The sequence below is a fragment of the Anomaloglossus baeobatrachus genome, chromosome 1, assembly GCF_048569485.1.
Source record: "Anomaloglossus baeobatrachus isolate aAnoBae1 chromosome 1, aAnoBae1.hap1, whole genome shotgun sequence".
NCBI lineage: Eukaryota > Metazoa > Chordata > Amphibia > Anura > Aromobatidae > Anomaloglossus > Anomaloglossus baeobatrachus.
Window position 1 is genome coordinate 860974774 of NC_134353.1, and position 20060 is coordinate 860994833.

Genomic DNA, 20060 nt, shown 5'->3' on the forward strand with positions numbered 1-20060 from the left:
TTGGAAAGCTGCACTGAAGGTCAGTGTTTGCTGCGGAAAAAAAAAGCACAGTGGGCACAGGATTTCTAGAAATCTCATCCACTATGCTTGTACTGTACAATGCTGCGTTTTGGAAGCGGCGAAAACACTCTACATCCAAAACGCTGCAAACACTGATCGTGGGCACGAACCCAGAATGAGTAGTTGACGTCCATTTTTGATATAAACGGAGCTTAGCTGCAATACCTGACATAGTCAATAGACAAGGGTGGGGCTATTACAAACACAGAACTTCTTTTTCCCGATCGCCTACACCTCTGAAAGCTAAAATTAATTTTACAATTTCTTTTAAGAAAAAGTGCATCTTTTATAAAAAAAGAAAAAAAAAAAAAGAAAAAATGTAAAACTCACTGCCCATGTAATCATGTTTGGAAAATTCCCCAGTAATTAATGCCAAAACACACTGTTCCATTTATGCTACAATTAAAGTTCTGATGAGTAAACACAAACCAGATGACACCGGAAACCTAACTATACACTGAAATATGACATTCGACCAGGGTTAGAGGAAAATGTAACAATACAGAGAAAAGGGGCAATGGATTTAATTTTAATCCAAAAAGGTGTACAAAATGTTACAGACTTTACAAAACCAAAAAATATATTAATTTTTTTTTTTTAGCAAAATGGCAGCTAACATGACAAGGACCCACAGTATTATTAACTTGTACTTGATTCTTCTCTATCCCTTATTCCATCCGAATGTACAAATAGGTTATGAAAAATGGTTACTTTTATATACTTATTCCATACTCTTCACATTTTAAATATCATTGATCCAAATAACACAGCCAATTAAACATATTGCAATGGATATTAGATATTTTTCAGTTAAACGATTTACATTGGTTAGTAAATTATTGTACTCAGAAGCAAGTGATATAGATAAGGCAGGAACCAAGAGTGACATTTGTAGTGATAAACCGGTCCTGGTATACTAGAGAACTGGCACACCTAAATAAACCAGTCCTGGTATACTGAAGAACAGGCACACTGAGATAAACCAGCCCTGATATACTGGAGAACTGGCATACGGAGATAAACCAGCCCTGGTATACTGGAGAATTGGCATACTGAGATAAACCAGCCCTGGTATACTGGAGAACTGGCACACTGAGATAAACCAGCCCTGGTATACTGGAGAACTGGCACACTGAGATAAACCAGCCCTGGTATACTGGAGAACTGGCATACGGAGATAAACCAGCCCTGGTATACTGGAGAACTGGCACACTGAGATAAACCAGCCCTGGTATACTGGAGAACTGGCACACTGAGATAAACCAGCCCTGGTATACTGGAGAACTGGCATACGGAGATAAACCAGCCCTGGTATACTGGAGAACTGGCACACCTAGATAAACCAGCCCTGGTATACTGGAGAACTGGCACACCTAGATAAACCAGCCCTGGTATACTGGAAAACTGGCACACCTAGATAAACCAGCCCTGGTATACTGGAGAACTGGCATACTGAGATAAACCAGTCCTGGTATACTGGAGAACTGGCATACAGAGATAAACCAGCCCTGGTATACTGGAGAACTGGCACACCTAGATAAACCAGCCCTGGTATACTGGAGAACTGGCATACAGAGATAAACCAGCCCTGGTATACTGGAGAACTGGCAGACCTAGATAAACCAGCCCTGGTATACTGGAGAACTGGCATACAGAGATAAACCAGCCCTGGTATACTGGAGAACTGGCATACAGAGATAAACCAGCCCTGGTATACTGGAGAACTGGCATACAGAGATAAACCAGCCCTGGTATACTGGAGAACTGGCATACAGAGATAAACCAGCCCTGGTATACTGGAGAAATGGCAGACCTAGATAAACCAGCCCTGGTATACTGGAAAACTGGCACACCTAGATAAACCAGCCCTGGTATACTGGAGAACTGGCATACAGAGATAAACCAGCCCTGGTATACTGGAGAACTGGCACACCTAGATAAACCAGCCCTGGTATACTGGAAAACTGGCACACCTAGATGAACCAGCCCTGGTATACTGGAGAACTGGCATACCTAGATAAACCAGCCCTGGTATACTGGAGAACTGGCACACCTAGATAAACCAGCCCTGGTATACTGGAGAACTGGCATACCTAGATAAACCAGCCCTGGTATACTGGAGAACTGGCATACAGAGATAAACCAGCCCTGGTATACTGGAGAACTGGCACACCTAGATAAACCAGCCCTGGTATACTGGAAAACTGGCACACCTAGATAAACCAGCCCTGGTATACTGGAGAACTGGCATACCTAGATAAACCAGCCCTGGTATACTGGAGAACTGGCATACGGAGATTAAACCAGCCCTGGTATACTGGAGAACTGGCACACTGAATAAAAAAAATGTAATAATAAGCCCTGGAATAAAAGATATGGCAATATAACATGTAGTTGTCTGGCTTCCTAAATATACAACATGGCAGCACTACGGACGGTAAGCATGCAGACTACATGGACAATCCCAGTCCAAATTTATAAACTAATCTCAAGCTTCTACAGAGTCTTATTTAGAAGAGATGAAACAGAAGATTTCACAGACACCACTAATGACATAATAAGAGATGGTTTGCACAATACCGGATAAGAGTAATTAATTAGAGCATTTTAACAGTGTAATGAATTAGGCACATTCCCCAGGCCTGGCCTTCTGTAAGTGAAAGCTTCCAGTATATGTGGATCACAGGATAAGGAAAGTTCTATGCATATATCTATAGTACAACAGCTCAACAATGAACATCATCTTATATTACCCTACACGAGGGCAGCAGAGGACAAAGGAGTAGACGCAGAGCTCGGGAAGTTATGATTTTCTAGTGTTATAAAATATTTTCATTTAAAAAACTGTACCGTGGACAAGGAAAAAAATGTATGAGTCCTGGCTTCAAAATCCAGACAGAGAAAGCTTATGAGTACTGACACACATACACAGCCCAACAAAGAAAGCTTGTTTCCCAAATCCACACTTAGAAAGCAGGACTCACAGGCTTTCTGCATGCGAGAGCAGAAGAAGCAGGACTCACAGGCTTTCTAAATGCATGGGCGGGAGAAGGACTCACAGGCGTTCTCCATGCATGGGCAGGAGAAGCAGGACTCACAGGCTTTCTCCATGCATGGGCAGGAGAAGCAGGACTCACAGGCGCTCTCCATGCGAGAGTGGAAGAAGCAGAGCTCACAGGCGCTCTCCATGCAAGAGTGGAAGAAGCAGAGCTCACAGGCGCTCTCCATGCAAGAGTGGAAGAAGCAGAGCTCACAGGCGCTCTCCATGCAAGAGTGGAAGAAGCAGAGCTCACAGGCGCTCTCCATGCAAGAGTGGAAGAAGCAGAGCTCACAGGCGCTCTCCATGCGAGAGTGGAAGAAGCAGAGCTCACAGGCGCTCTCCATGCAAGAGTGGAAGAAGGAGAACTCACAGGCTTTCTCCATGCGTGAGCACGAGAAGCAGGGCTCACAGGCCTTCTCCATGCGTGAGCGCGAGAAGCAGGACTCACAGGCCTTCTCCATGCGTGAGCGAGAGAAGCAGGACTTACAGGCCTTCTCCATGTGTGAGCGCGAGAAGCAGGACTCTCAGGTCTTCTCCATGCGTGAGTGGGAGAAGCAGGACTCACGGGCTTTCTCCATGCATGGGCGGGAGAAGCAGGACTCACGGGTCTTCTCCATGAGTGAGAGGGAGAAGCAGGACTCACAGGCTTTCTGCATGTGTGAGCGGGAGAAGAAAGACTCACAGGTCTTCTCCATGCGTGAGCGGGAGAAGCAGGTCTCACGGGCTTTCTCCATGCGTGAGCGGGAGAAACAGGACTCACGGGCTTTCTCCATGCGTGAGCGGGAGAAGCAGGATTCATGCGCTTTCTCCATGCGTGAGAGGGAGAAGCAGGACTCACAGGCTATTTAAATGCATGGGCAGGAGAAGCAGGACTCACAGGCTGTCTCCATGCGTGAGCGGGAGAAGCAGGACTCACGGTCTTTCTTCATGTGCAGGTTGGATAAGCAGGAAGGTTTCTCTATCAATTGACAGGGTAAACAGGACATGTAGGCTCTGTGTGGGTAAGGAAAAGCGGGACTCACAAGCTTTCTCTGTATGGGAGAAAATATGACACATGCTTTCTCTACAAGTCCTGGCAGTAGTTAAACAGGCTGTTCTATAAAATACTGAATCAAATCACAAGCTCAGCATCTATCCCTCCATCCCAAGTTGCCCTTAGACAGGGAAAGTTATTTTATATCAGTTTAGTTCCAACAAAGACAAAAAGCTGTTTATTAAATGGCTCTGGAAGATTCACAGCTTCAAGTAACACAAAGTAAATAAAGTTTTTAGCAATTATGTACACATGCTGATGCATAGCCTTTATATGGTTTATATTACTATAGAATATAATATACGATCTTTAATAAAGCCATTTTACTCTGAATAATCCAATGTACGATTGAGATATAACATAATAATAATATATTATAAAATGGTAATAAATGAAGAAGTCTCTCTCTAGTTATACACAATCTTTGCTACCACAGATTGCAGAACAATACACGGTGAATTGCACGCTTAGTTTGTCCAGTCTCATATGTCCATAAACTAAAGTCGCCTATCAGATATGGGTTTTTATTGCTCAAAATAATGAAATGGGTCATTTTTTGATTGGTCCTTGTGGTTTGGGGCAATATTGTCACATAATCAGTATATACAGTACATACTATTGACCCTTATGTATCATACAAATAGCCCTTACAATAAAAGAGGAGATGAAAGCCATAAAATGTTCATATTTGGCTGCAAAGGTGAATTATTCAAAACCGAATGTATTGTGTACCAAATTGACTACTTACATATCCAGAATGGTCAGATTACTAACATACAAGCATCATAAACACATCCTTTATGTTAACCCTTTATTTCTCACTAAATATGAGCCACAGATGCAACTTCACGAGTATCTGGCCATTCTGTACAATTCCCACTAGAAACCCTGGAGGAAAACAGATGCTAAAACTGACCCTATTGCATAGCCGTTTAAGATTTCATGCTTATTTTAGAAATTAATACCCATGAGATCTACAATAAATGAAGCTGTAACGTGAACTATTAATTTAAAAGGACAAGTTGGAACATGGCACCACTCTTGTCATTTGGGCAAGCAAAACTCCTATAATCTGCGCACTAGGAGAAAAATCTCATTTGTAGGAGCCGGAGAAGCATATATAACCCGAAGAAGCTACATTTTCAGACTTCAATGGATTTAAAAAGTCATTAATGTATCATCAGGAAATAACCTATTGTTTAACTTACCTTTTTGAGTTCCATGTATATTTTTTACATATCGGTAATTTTTTTTGTATCATATGTTTTGGAACAAAATAGAAAGCTTGTAGTTCTCATACTGGCCACTGGGATTATTTTTGACTAATACTTCCTGTTCTTTGTAGAAGAGTTTTCAGCAAGCTCAGTATCATCAGAGGCATAAGTATTTTTCAGACTATAAGGCATTTTTCAACAAGAAAAATTCATGCTAAAAAGTGTGTATGTCTTTATAGTCTGGAGGCAGCTTCCGGTGATTGTGGAGGACGCATTGTCCGCGTTTTCAGAGCTACCGGCTCTCATCCTGCTCTGCACTGTTCTATGTGAAGCTACCGGACCAGAAAAGAAGATGCAGGAGCTGAGCAGGTGAAGGACCTTCTGTCCGAGGAAATTCAGAACCTTTCAGGTCATGTGACTGATCATGTGTAGTGTGTGTTAGTGTGTGTGTGTAAGTGTAACTGTTCATGTAGCAGATCTGTGTATGCAAGTGTAATTGTGCATGTAGCAGTGCTGTGTATGCAAGTGTATCTGCGCATGTAGCAGTGTTGTATATGTAAGTGTAACTGCGCATGTAGCAGAGCTGTGTATGTAAATGTAACTGTGCGTGTAGCAGAACTCTGGCTGTCAGTGCAAATGTGCATGTACAGAGCTTTGTATGTAACTTCATGTAGCAGAGCTGTGTAAGTATAACTGTTCATGTAGCACAGCTGTGTGTGTGTGTGTGTGTGTGTGTGTGTGTATCTGTAAATGTGCATGTAGAAGAACTGTGCGTCAGTGTAAATGTGCATGTAACAGAGCTGTGTGTGTAAGTAACTGCATGTAGCAGAGCTGTGTATGCAAGTGTAACTGCGCATGTAGCAGTGCTGTGTATGCAAGTGTAAATGCGTAATTAGCAGAGCTGTGTATGTAAGTGTAACTGTGCATGTAGCAGTGCTGTCTATGCAAGTGTAACTGTGCATGTAGCAGTGCTGTATATGCAAGTGTAACTGCGCATGTAGCAGTGCTGTGTATGTAACTGTGCATGTAGCAGATCTGTGTATGAAGGTGTAACTGCGCATGTAGCAGAGCTGTCTATGTAAATGTGACTGTGCGTGTAGCAGAACTGTGGGTGTCAGTGCAAATGTGCATGTAACAGAGCTGTGTATGTAAGTAACTTCATGTAGCAGAGCTGTGTAAGTATAACTGTTCATGAAGCACAGCTGTGTGTGTGTGTGTGTGTATCTGTAAATGAGCATGTAGAAGAACTGTGCGTCAGTGTAAATGTGCATGTAGCAAAGCTGTGTAAGCAACTGTGTGTGTAAGTGTAAGGCTATGTGCGCACGTTGCGTAATTACATGCAGTTACGCTGTCCTTTGTAGCGCAGCGTAACTGCATGCGTCCTGCGTCCCCTGCATAATCTATGGAGAGTGTGCAGGGGCCATGCGCACGTGGTGTCTTAGAGCGCAGCGCTTCGGCTGCTGCCCGAAGCACGCGTTCTAAGAAGTGACATGTCACTTCTTCCGTGCGCTTTGCCGACAGCCCCTGCTCTGTCTATGGCAGGAGCTGCATGCAGAGCGCACGTTCTCTGCCGGCACCATGCGCTTCAGAACGGAGCTTTTCAGCTGCGCTCTGAAGCGCACCTTTTAGGTGCGGTGCAGAGCGCACACGTGCGCACATAGCCTAAATGTGCATGTAGCAGAGCTGTGTAAGTAACTGTTCATGTAGTAGAGCTGTGCGTGTACAATGCACACACTGCAGAGGAACACTAATAATAGATTATTACTTTACTATTCTACCCCATTATATTAAAATGAGCGCTAATGACTCCTTCACTTTACACGCCCCCGGAAGTTAAAAAAAAAAATAAATAAATAAATAAAAAAAATAAAAAAATATATATATATTTTTTCTATTTTCTACTGTCTAAATCTAGAGTGTCTTAAGGTAAGGAGCGTCTTATAGTCAGAAAAATACGGTAATTACAATTTCAGGTAACACTTCAATAGACCGATAACAGTGGATTCACATTCACATTAGGTGATGTCGCAGATCCCCCCCTTCACAACAATCTCTGCTCATCAGATGCGTCACCATGATGGGGTCAGAGTCTTCATTTAACATACATGTGGATTTCCTGAAACAAGAGGAAGCAGGAATCTAGAACAGCCCAGTATGGAAACGACAAGGTTTCTATGTGTTATAAATACAGATCGCCAATGACACATTCCCTTTAATGATTAAATATCACAGTAAAGCAATAATAAATAAGAAAAAAAAATCTGCATCATTTCTGACCTAAGCAATGAAGCAATCAACAGAACTTAAAATCTCCTTGGAAAAGCTAAAAAAACCAACAAAATCCCCCCAAAAAACAACATCTAAACAATCACTAAAAACTCAATACTATAGCAAACGCACACAATATGATACGCTGCACCTGAGCTAAACACAAAAATGTCGCATTGTACAATAGAATGGAACATAAAGCAAACACTGACTTAAAAATTGTAGTACCCTGACCGTGCTATAGTGCAGATTACACCGGGAGGAAATGGGGACGATTCAGCAAAGCTTTTCCGCCATAAAGGTGGAGCGGGAAACATTGTGGATAAGGTGGATTGTCATTGACTGTTCTCTCCAAGGCACTGGAGCTGTATGGCATCCGCACATCTTCCCCTATCTTACTGATGATAATTAGGTCTACAGTCAAATGGACATGTCAGAGAAGACAAAAGTACAGAAAAACAAAAAGTTACTCGCACGTTTTTATAGTTAAGGGAAACTGTCACATTGAACACAAAGTCCAATCTGCAGGCAACATGTTATAGGGCAGACTGAGCCAAGTGACTGATATATAGTCTTATAGGAAAATTGAAGCTTGCAGTTTAATCATTTAGATAAGTGCACTTTTTAAGCTTAGTAATCCAGTGGGAGGTCCTATTTTGTGTTTGACAGCTGTCACAGTCTTTGCTGACGACACTAAACTATGTAGGATATTAAAAATGGTCCTTGATATAACAAAACAATCTGGATAAAGTGTCAGACTGGGAAGACACTTCGCAAATAAGATTTAATGTTGATAAGTGTAAAGTAATGTACCATGGACAGAGTAATCCTATAGCTGCGTATACATTAAATGGAAGAAGACGTGGGACCTCAGAAGGATTTAGGTATTTTGGTTACAAGTAAACTGAGCAGCAGCACTCAATGTCAGGCAGCAGCTGCAAAAGCAAACAAGATTTTAGGGTGTATAAAAAGATTACAACCCGTGATCCCAACGTATTGTTACCCCCCTATAGATCACTTATAAAGGCCACATCTGGAATATGGGATACAGTTTTGGGCTCCACATTTTAAAAAAAACATTCAGAAGTTAGAGTCAAAGGCGGCTAACTAGACTACTACAAGGAATGGAAGGCCTCCCATATGATGAGAGGTGGGAAAAGTTGGATTTGTTTAGCTTAGAAAAAAAGACGTCTCAGAGGAGATCTCATTTATATGTATAAATACATGTGTGGTCAATATAAAGGACTGGCACATGACTTATTCCTTCCAAAAACAATAGTAAGGACCAGGGGCACTCACTGTGAGTGGAAGAAAAGCGATTCCGGCAGCTAAATAGGAAAGGGTTCTTTACAGTTAGAGCAGTCAGACTGTGGAATGCCGACCACAAGAGGTAGTGATGGCAGATATAACAGCTTTTAAAAAAGGGCTGGATGATTTCCTCAGTACACACAACATTGTTGGTTATAAATTACTTAGTGACAAAATATATAATTGGTGGAAAAAGGTTGAACTAGATGGACCCAGGTCTTTTTTCAACCTATGAAACTATTTAACTGTATGAGACCATCCACTGGACACCTGAAAAATAAAAAAGTGCAAAGATAAGATTTGAATTAATTAGATTTAAATAAAATCAGTCAGCAGGTTTTTGCTATGTAATCTGACAGCAGCCTGAAGCAATTAAAGAGACCTTGATTGTAGCAATGTATCATTTAGTTTACTTGGTGCAGAAGTTGTGCAGTTTTCCCTGCTGCAGATCTAACAGAGCTCGGAATGCGGAGCGGTGAATAATCCCTTCCATAGCCCTGATTGACAGCTTTCTGTGTACAATGTATATTGACATAAAGCTACTAATCAGTGCTGGAGTAGGGTTAGACCAGGAGGCACGAGACACCCGAGTCCTGTAGTCATATTTTCTGCTGACAAAACACTAATCTTATTGATTAGTTCTTTTTACTATCTTTATTAATACCTTGTGGATGGGATTGATAGTAAAGTGTCAGTCTTTGCTGATGACACCAAACTATGTAGAATATTAAAAACGGACCTTGATAGTGCAAGATTACCAAATGATCTGGATAAGATGTTGGAATGGGCAGATGGACCTAGGTCTTTTTTTTAGCAACCTATGTAACTATATATGTAATATATGTAACAGCAACCTGTCTAGCAAGTGACATCAATGGAATCTTGGTCTCCACCCGCATATCATACTGCTCTCGGATTACAGAGCAAAAACCTGCTGATAGATTGATCTATTGCAATCTTAAGGGCAATCTGCTTGGCTCCTCCTGCGGTATAGCACCATGCTCATAGATTGATCTGCATTTTTCAGGTTACTTTACAAATAAGTCAAGGCAAGAGGGCTTGTTTGGAGGAAGACTTCGGAAGCTAAACAAATATAAAGTTCTAGCGTAACAAAACCTGTGTCTATTAAACATCCCTAATTGAAGCGCAAACAACTCTACTTCACAGCCCCAAGCCATTAAAACTGCTCTGCTATGCTTTACACACTATGGCTGAATAGGTTTTTTTATGTAGTGGTGCAGTACATCTATATATAGCCCTATTCACAAATATATATATATATATATATATATATATATATATATATATATATATATATATATATATATATATATAAAAGGTTTAGGAATAGAAAAACAAAAACAAATATAATTAACAGCAGCAAATGTAAGACACTGAAATATTGTTCTGAAGACATAAAGGACAAGCACATTGTGACTCTCACGACAGACGTAGCGATGGTCTACATGTTCCTGCACGTGCGAGAACACGGGTCTAAAAATCCTTAGTGTCCGGCAAAATATTCTTTAAGGAGAGTGTAAAAATAATAATAAAAAAAATATAAAAAAAACACACAGACGCTGTGCCACATCTGGAGTAAGGGCATGTAACAGATAAGTCACGATGTCGGATCAGATTTATACTACGTATCCTCCACTTGAGCAGCAGACGGGGGCCAGTAGAGTCCAGAGGTAGACCGCCACACACACCCAACACGACACCATCTTGATCCAAAATGGGGACCAGCTTCCGACAAATAACTTTTCTATGTCCGCGTGGTTGTAACTGCGGAGGAAGAAGAAATACGACTTAAGAAAACTTTGGGTCAAAGTGGCAGTGAAGGGAAATCTGGAAAATGTCATCACAAAAACTGGAGACCATGTCCTGCTACTCACTGGAACCAGTTGGTGATTGTCATCATCATGTAGAAAGTACCAAGAAAGAAGATGAAGTGGAAGCCGGCGTAGCTGTACGTGGTCTTTATCTCCTCGTCGTACGCCACCATCTGTCCACCTTTTGCTTCAACTCTTTGCTCTTGGTCTATTATTGGAAAGATACAACATTAAATATTAGTGGCACAATATTCAGTGCTTTTATGGAGGCCCTGAAGATGGGGAGAGAAGGGGGTCAGACCAGAAATACGGGGAAAGACCGAAAAACGTATATTCATACTAAAGACTAAAAATTTGATTTTTACCGTCATGACTGTTTCCGCAGCAAAAACAGCAACGTGCCACCTGCAAACACATAAATGCAGAAGATCAGATTGTCTATGTCCTCGCTGAACCATAAGGCATCATATATGATTCCTTCCACCTAGTGTCCTCTTACATGATGGATGTTGTAATCTACCATTAAACGCAATTAAAACGCAAATCATCATCTACTGAGGAGAAAAAGTCATTATAATCATTTCCATGGCTAGTATTACAGCCTTCTGAGGGTATACATGTATACTACTTGTAGCTCCTTCAAACTTACTAAAATATATTTTTCATATAATCCTACTGTTGATCTAGAATGATTTGAAAGATAAAGTGTTCCTTGGTTACATCTATATAACGGTGAAGGTCAGACGTGTGGATCAAGATTACAGAATCCTGGTAATTTACTTGCATGTTATTTGTACTCATTTTTAGGTGTTGGACACTAATATTTAAAGTGATTCCCTAAACTCCGATAGCCATAAATTTGCCTTAATGGGTTTGTCCCATCTTCATTCCTCAGAAGCGCACAACTCCCCTGCCTCCCCGTTTACTTCTTGCTATCCTTATCCTTATGATTGAAAGTTGAGATTATCAGCCACGTTGAGCCGCTGGGCCAAACTGAGCATTCTCCAATGCTGTGAGCAGATACAGCGTTGACTCTGTGGCACTGGAGGAGGTCAGAGGCACTGAAGGTGGCTGGATCAAGTCAGCTTCTGACCAGCGCATGCAAATTCTTGGAAGTACTTCACTCCTTGCTTAGGAGAAAGAGGACAGTTGAAAGACTCAAATCAATAATAATGTCCTTTATATCGGGTATAAATAATGGCACTTCAAAATAACATACATGTCGATGCATGTTTCGCCTCGCTTCTTCACCTTGCTTTCCCCAGAAGAAGCTAAGCGAAACGTGTGTTGGTGTGTAAGGACACAGTGCTGGTTAATCCTCATGCAGCAGTGATACTACTTTAGGTAACGTTACTGATTTATTGCCATATGTATGGTATATTTGTCTACATTATGGTGTCTAGTGAATTGAGATTTTCATATGCTTGGATCTTCACTTGTAGGCATGTAAGCATCTCACTCTTCTCTATTAATGTTCAGCCATTGGTCTCTTACATCACTGTGGTTTACCCTGGCTTTAACTGTGTCCCTCCCACTAAGGTAATTCCTGTTACTATTTTATGCTTTTTAATATGGTTTTACAAAAATGTTTTAATATTTTAAATATCTACTTCTCATCTTTGGAGGATATTTATACATGTATATACCTTCTTTTCCTAAGATTGTGTGCCACGAGTGTCACTACTGAAAGACTGCAGAAGTGTCTGGTAACCTAGGCAACAAGAAGTAAACTATAGGATTAAAAAGTATTTTTAAGAGGTACATTGCAAAGTAGCTTGTTTTCACAAGTACTTTGCTATTTTGCCTTTTTAAAGAGAACCTGTCACATCCTCAGACTTTATTAACCTGTAGATACAATTCATAGTGTTCTAAAGCTGCTCAGCTGCCACAGCGAAAGCCCAGCTACTGGGAGGAAATTAACTTTATTCCTCCCGGCAGCCTCTGGCTTTCAGTCATAAAGGCGTGACTTCAGTCACCATTCAGTACACCAAGTAACTACGTCCCGATGCTGACTGACAGCCAGCTCAGCAGTGCATCAGTACAGATCCGGCTGTCAGGCAGTGCCGGGGGGCGTTGTTGCAAATGCCGCTCACCATGCACTCAGTGGTTACTTACGCCGCACCTCTATAACTGAAAGTTTGAGGCTGCTGGGGAATAAAGTTAATCTCCTCCTAGTAGCTGGGATTTCAGCGGGGCAGCGGAGCAGCTTTAGAGTATAATTAATCTGCCGATGAACAGCGTTTAGGGATGTGACAGGTTCCCTTTAAGAAGGTGAGACAACCTCTTTAAAAGCTCATGCCAGGATTAGAAAGGTGATGCTCTGCTTACTGCTAGATGGTGGAAATCTCACATGACCTTGTTGTAGCTTTTAATCTTATTTCAACTTTTTTTTCTCATTTTTAAATATACTTTCATCTTATTTTTCACAGAGCCACTTCTTGAAAAGATTTTCTCCGCATCTGGGGCACATGGACACCCTGTTACTTTATCCTATACACTGTGTGCAGAATTATTAGGCAAATGAGTATTTTGATCACATTATACTTTTTATACATGTTGTCCTACTCCAAGCTGTATAGGAGGAGGGGGGTGGTGTAATGACATCAACACCCTATATAAGGGGTGCTTAATTATTAGGCAACTTCCTTTCCTTTGGTAAAATGGGTCAGAAGAGAGATTTGATGGGTTCTGAAAAGTCCAAAATTGTGAGATGTTTTGCAGAGGAATGCAGCAGTCTTGAAATTGACAAACTTTTGAAGCGTGATCACCAAACAATCAAGCGTTTCATGGCAAATAGCCAACAGAGTCGCAAGTAGCGTGTTGGGCAAAAAAAAGGCGCAAAATAACTGTCCATGAATTGAGGAAAAGCAAGTGTGAAGCTGCCAAGATGCCATTTGCCACCAGTTTGGCGATATTTCAGAGCTGCAACGTTACTGGAGTATCAAAAAGCACAAGGTGTGCCATACTCAGGGACATGGCCAAGGTAAGGAAGGCTGAAAAACGACAACCTTTGAACAAGAAACATAAGCTAAAACGTCAAGATACTTGCCAAGAAATATCTTTAGACTGATTTTTCAAAGGTGTTATGGACTGATGAAATGAGAGTGACTCTTGATGGACCAGATGTATGGGCCAGAAGCTGGATCAGTAAAGGGCAGAGAGCTCCACTCCGACTCAGATGCCAGCAAGATGGAGGTGGGATACTGGTATGGGCTAGTATCATCAATGATGAACTTGTGGGACCTTTTCGGGTTGAGGATGGAGTGAAGCTCAACTCCCAGACCTACTGCCAGTTTGTGGAAGACAACTTCTTCAAGCAGTGGTACAGGAAGAAGTCGGTATCGTTCAATAAAACATGATTTTCATGCAGGACAATGCTTCATCACATGCATCCAACTACAGTCATGGCCAAAAGTTTTGAGAATGACACCAAAATTATATTTTCACATGATCTGTTGCCCTCTGGTTTTTAATTGTGTTTGTCTGATGTTTACATCACATACAGAAATATAATTACAATCATATTATGAGTACCAAAAGGTTATATTGACAGTTAGAATGAGTTAATGCAGCAAGTCAATATTTGCAGTGTTGACCCTTCTTCTTCAGGACCTCTGCAATTCTCCCTGGCATGCTCTCAATCAACTTCTGGATCAAATCCTGACTGATAGCTGTCCATTCTTGCATAAGCAATGCTTGCAGTTTGCCAGAATTTGTTGTTTTTTGTTTGTCCACCCGTCTCTTGATGATTGCCCACAAGTTCTCAATGGGATTAAGATCTGGGGAGTTTCCTGGCCATGGACCCAAAATCTCTATGTTTTGTTCCATGAGCCATTTAGTGATCACCTTTGCTTTATGGCAAGGTGCTCCATCATGCTGGAAAAGGCATTGTTGGGTGCCAAACTGCTCTTGGACAGTTGGGAGAAGTTGCTCTTGGAGGACATTCTGGTACCATTCTTTATTCATGGCTGTGTTTTTAGGCAAGACTGTGAGTGAGCCGATTCCCTTGGCTGAGAAGCAACCCCACACATGAATCGTTTCAGGATGCTTAACAGTTGGCATGAGACAAGACTGGTGGTAGCGCTCACCTCTTCTTCTCCTAATAAGCTATTTTCCAGATGTCCCAAACAATCGAAAAGGGGATTCATCTGAGAAAATGACTTTACCCCAGTCCTCAGCAGTCCACTCCCTGTACCTTCTGCAGAATATCAGTCGGTCCCTGATGTTTTTTTCTGGAGAGAAGTGGCTTCTTTGCTGCCCTCCTTGAAACCAGGCCTTGCTCAAGCAGTCTCCGCCTCACAGTGCGTGCAGAAGCACTCACACCAGCCTGCTGCCCTTGCTGAGCTAGCTCAGCACTGCTGGTAGTCCGATCCCGCAGCTGAAACAGTTTTAAGATACGGTCCTGGCGTTTGCTGGTCCTTCTTGGGCGCCCTGGAGCCTTTTTGGCAACAATGGAAGCTCTCTCCTTGAAGTTCTTGATGATGCGATAGATTGTTGACTGAGGTGCAATCTTTGTAGCTGCGATACTCTTCCCTGTTAGGCCATTTTTGTGCAGAGCAATGATGGCTGCACGTGTTTCTTTAGAGATAACCATGGTTAACTGAAGAGAAACAATGATACCAAGCACCAGCCTCCTTTTAAAGTGTCCAGTGGTGTCATTCTTACTTAATCATGACTGATTGTTCGCCAGCCCTGTCCTCATCAACACCCACACCTGTGTTAATGGAACAATCACTAAAACAATGTTAGCTGCTCCTTTTAAGGCAGGAATGCAATGATGTTGAAATGTGTTTTGGGGGTTGAAGTTCATTTTCTTAGCCAATATTGACATTGCAAGTAATTGCTGTTAAGCTGATCACTCTTTATGACACTCTGGAGTATATGCAAATTGCCATTAGAAAAACTTAAGCAGTAGACTTTGTAAAAATTAATATTTGTAGCATTCTCAAAACTTTTGGCCATGACTGTACTCCACAGCGTGGCTGGCCAGTAAAGGTCTAAAAGATGAAAAAATAATGACATGTCCCCCTTGTTCACCTGATCTGAACCCCATAGAGAACCTGTGGTCCCTCATAAAATGTAAGATCTACAGGGAGGGAAAACAGTGTCTGGGAGGCTGTGGTGGCTGCTGCACGCAATGTTGATCGTAAACAGATCAAGCAACTGACAGAATCTATGGATGGTAGGTTGTTGAGTGTCATCAAAAAGAAAGGTGGCTATATTGGTCACTAATTTTTTGGGGTTTTGTTTTTGCATGTCAGAAATGTTTATTTCTAAATTTTGTGCAGTTATATTGGTTTACCTGGTGAAAATAAACAAGTGAGATGGGAATACATTTGGTTTTTATTAAGTTGCCTAATAATTCTGCACAGTAATAGTTACCTGCACAAACAGATATCCTCCTAAGATAGCCAAATCTACAAAAACCCCACTCCAACTGCCAAAAATATTAAGCTTTGATAGTTATGAGTCTTTTGGGTTGATTGAGAACATAGTTGTTGATCAATAAGGAAAATAAAATCCGCTAAAATAAAACTTGCCTAATAATTCTGCACCCAGTGTAAAGCTGCAATATGGTGCGCCGCCCCTACAGCGCCATATGACGGAGATATCTGCATTGCTTCTAGATGATTGCATCTTTGTAATACAGGAGTCAATAGAGCATGAGAAGTAGACAGTTGAAGTAGAAGTTGACAGTAGACAGAAAAAAACAAAAAAAAAAATAACTTACGCCTCAAAACAAAATTGTAGTAATAAAAAGGTATCAGACATATAGATTGGGATTGTGCGCCTCAATGGAGACAAAGATTGCCAGGACCAAAGATAACATTTGCACTATGGTGCCTGCATAAACTGCAGCTTGGCAGCCGACAATGCTTTCGTTACCAGGTTTTTGCTCCCCCATCTGAGAGCAGCATAATGTAGAGACAGAGACCCTGATTCCAGTGATGTGTCACTTACTGAGCTCTTTGCTGTTATTTTAATAAAATGATAATCTACTGCTGATTAATCATTGATTTTATCAAAACTACACTAAGCAGCCCAGTAAGTGACACATCGCTGGAATCAGGATCTCTGCCCCTACATTAATCTGCTCTCAGATTAGGTAGCAAAAACCTGATGACAGATTAGCTTTACTAGGCTTGGTATATAATAGTGATAAAGTTTTCTCATGAACTTTCAAATCCCAAAGCGACCATAGTATTAGGGAGAATAAGAATACAGCAAAGCAAAAAAGAAGAAATCAGCGACCCGAGGATTCCTCTGGAATAACAGAAAACGTAAATAGACAGACGTACAGGAAACTCTGTCTCTGTATATTTGGCAGATGTTCAGGACAAAGAGAGATCATGTCCACAAAATAGAGAAGGAAATGTATTCTGGCCCCGATCTACACCATGAGCGAGACTGAATCTGCATGCCTCAATATGTAACGTATATCCGCCCCCATGGATTTCCATAAAGCGCCACTGTCACACGATTGTGACCACCGCAGATGCCCCCGCGGCCTCACTATCTGCAACTATTTACTGACAATTTCAGGTCACCAGATTTTAAATTCATATATTCATAAAAATGTGACCCAGTCCAGACAAACAGTGCGGGCTTGTGTAGATGACCGGATTTCTCATCTGTGCCCTGTTTTATGGACTATGCAGAATGTTATGGAAATATTAAAAAATCCATTTTTACAAGATCTGTTGTTTGTCATTATAGCCAGTGCATGCCATATTCTGATCCTTTTCCGAACGGCCGTGTGATGGGCCTCAAGGCTACATTTGATTTGCAATAAATGGATCTGCGAAAGCAGGCTAGCCCACAATGGCTTCTGTGTGCACTATTATTTTTGGCAATCCCACCGATGTGAATAAGATCTGCCAAGTGATCTGCAAAAATGGATCAAAACGGGCACACCGGTCCCTGATTAAAGAGATGTGTGTATATCACTATTGAAATATTTGATTTCGAGGAGGAACAACTACCGGGCGTTTCCAAAAAATAAGACCTCCTCCAAAAATAAACACTAGTAGGAATTTTAAGCATTTTTGGTGTATATTTATACTAAATATAAGCCCTACCTCGAGAATAAGCTATAGTCGTGGTTCAATAATGAAGTGTCCATGCAATAAGACCCAGTGCTTTTTTGCGGCAGTACGTGCCGGTACGGCGTACCGGAAAATCTGAAGAGCGCTGAGGGCCAGCACCTCTGGCTCTGTCCACATGGCTAATTTGTAACCTATACAAATTAGCCATGTGTGGAGCAGAGGCACAAGCAGAGCAGCAACTGGAGCTGCAGCACCTGCGATGATGTCACATACATGTGACTCGGGTGGGCGGAGCCATGGAGTTTTGCCCAGTGGGAAAGAAGCTGGAGAAGATAGAGGAGTGAAGTGTATGAGAGAGGGGTGCAGAGGGTGTCAGGCTGTGAGGGGGGAAGAAGGATGCAGGGGGGATAGAGTGAGATCAGGGGTATGGAGAATTGAGAGACGAGGGGGATGGAGGATGGAGAGATCAGGAGGATCGACGATGGAAGGAGCAGGGGGATGGAGGATGGAGGGAGCAGGGGGATGGAGAGAACAGGGGGATGGAGAATGGAGGGAACAGGGGGATGGAGAATGGAGGAAGCAGGGGATGGAGGATGGAGGGAGCAGGGGATGGAGGATGGAGGGAGCAGGGGGATGGAGGGAGCAGGGGGATGGAGGGAGCAGGGGGATGGAGGGAGCAGGGGGATGGAGGGAGCAGGGGGATGGAGGGAGCAGGGGGATGGAGGGAGCAGGGGGATGGAGGGAGCAGGGGGATGGAGGGAGCAGGGGGATGGAGGGAGCAGGGGGATGGAGGGAGCAGGGGGATGGAGGGAGCAGGGGGATGGAGGATGGAGGGAGCAGGGGGATGGAGAATGGAGGGAGCAGGGGGAAAGAGAATGGAGGGAGCAGGGGGATGGAGAATGGAGGGAGCAGGGGGATGGAGAATGGAGAGAGCAGGGGGAAAGAGAATGGAGGGAGCAGGGGGATGGAGAATGGAGGGAGCAGGGGGATGGAGAATGGAGGGAGCAGGGGGATGGAGAATGGAGGGAGCAGGGGGATGGAGAATGGAGGGAGCAGGGGGATGGAGGGAGCAGGGGGATGGAGAATGGAGGAAGCAGGGGCATGGAGAATGGAGGGAGCAGGGGGATGGAGGGAGCAGGGGGATGGAGAATGGAGGGAGCAGGGGGATGGAGAATGGAGGGAGCAGGGGGATGGAGAATGGAGGGAGCAGGGGGATGGAGAATGGAGGGAGCAGGGGGATGGAGAATGGAGGGAGCAGGGGGATGGAGAATGGAGGGAGCAGGGGGATGGAGAATGGAGGGAGCAGGGGGAAAGAGAATGGAGGGAGCAGGGGGAAAGAGAATGGAGGGAGCAGGGGGAAAGAGAATGGAGGGAGCAGGGGGAAAGAGAATGGAGGGAGCAGGGGGAAAGAGAATGGAGGGAGCAGGGGGATGGAGAATGGAGGGAGCAGGGGGATGGAGAATGGAGGGAGCAGGGGGATGGAGAATGGAGGGAGCAGGGGGATGGAGAATGGAGGGAGCAGGGGGATGGAGAATGGAGGGAGCAGGGGGATGGAGAATGGAGGGAGCAGGGGGATGGAGAATGGAGGGAGCAGGGGGATGGAGAATGGAGGGAGCAGGGGGATGGAGAATGGAGGGAGCAGGGGGATGGAGAATGGAGGGAGCAGGGGGATGGAGAATGGAGGGAGCAGGGGGATGGAGAATGGAGGGAGCAGGGGGATGGAGAATGGAGGGAGCAGGGGGATGGAGAATGGAGGGAGCAGGGGGATGGAGAATGGAGGGAGCAGGGGGATGGAGAATGGAGGGAGCAGGGGGATGGAGAATGGAGGGAGCAGGGGGATGGAGAATGGAGGGAGCAGGGGGATGGAGAATGGAGGGAGCAGGGGGATGGAGAATGGAGGGAGCAGGGGGATGGAGAATGGAGGGAGCAGGGGGATGGAGAATGGAGGGAGCAGGGGGATGGAGAATGGAGGGAGCAGGGGGATGGAGAATGGAGGGAGCAGGGGGATGGAGAATGGAGGGAGCAGGGGGATGGAGAATGGAGGGAGCAGGGGGATGGAGAATGGAGGGAGCAGGGGGATGGAGAATGGAGGGAGCAGGGGGATGGAGAATGGAGGGAGCAGGGGGATGGAGAATGGAGGGAGCAGGGGGATGGAGAATGGAGGGAGCAGGGGGATGGAGAATGGAGGGAGCAGGGGGATGGAGAATGGAGGGAGCAGGGGGATGGAGAATGGAGGGAGCAGGGGGATGGAGAATGGAG

General features: G+C 43.6%; 1 protein-coding gene across 1 annotated transcript in view; it reads right to left on the minus strand.

The window, feature by feature from the left end:
- Positions 1-568: 568 nt before the first annotated feature.
- SERINC5 (serine incorporator 5) overlaps positions 569-20060 on the minus strand; it is a 95895-nt gene continuing 76403 nt past the window's right edge. Inside the window, exons 10-12 of the mRNA XM_075325831.1 lie at positions 11121-11160; positions 10819-10963; positions 569-10708 (exon numbers count right to left, since the gene is read on the minus strand). Coding sequence (XP_075181946.1) covers positions 10561-10708; positions 10819-10963; positions 11121-11160 — 333 coding nt within the window. The 3' untranslated portion in view covers positions 569-10560. The remainder of the gene's footprint in view (positions 10709-10818; positions 10964-11120; positions 11161-20060) is intronic.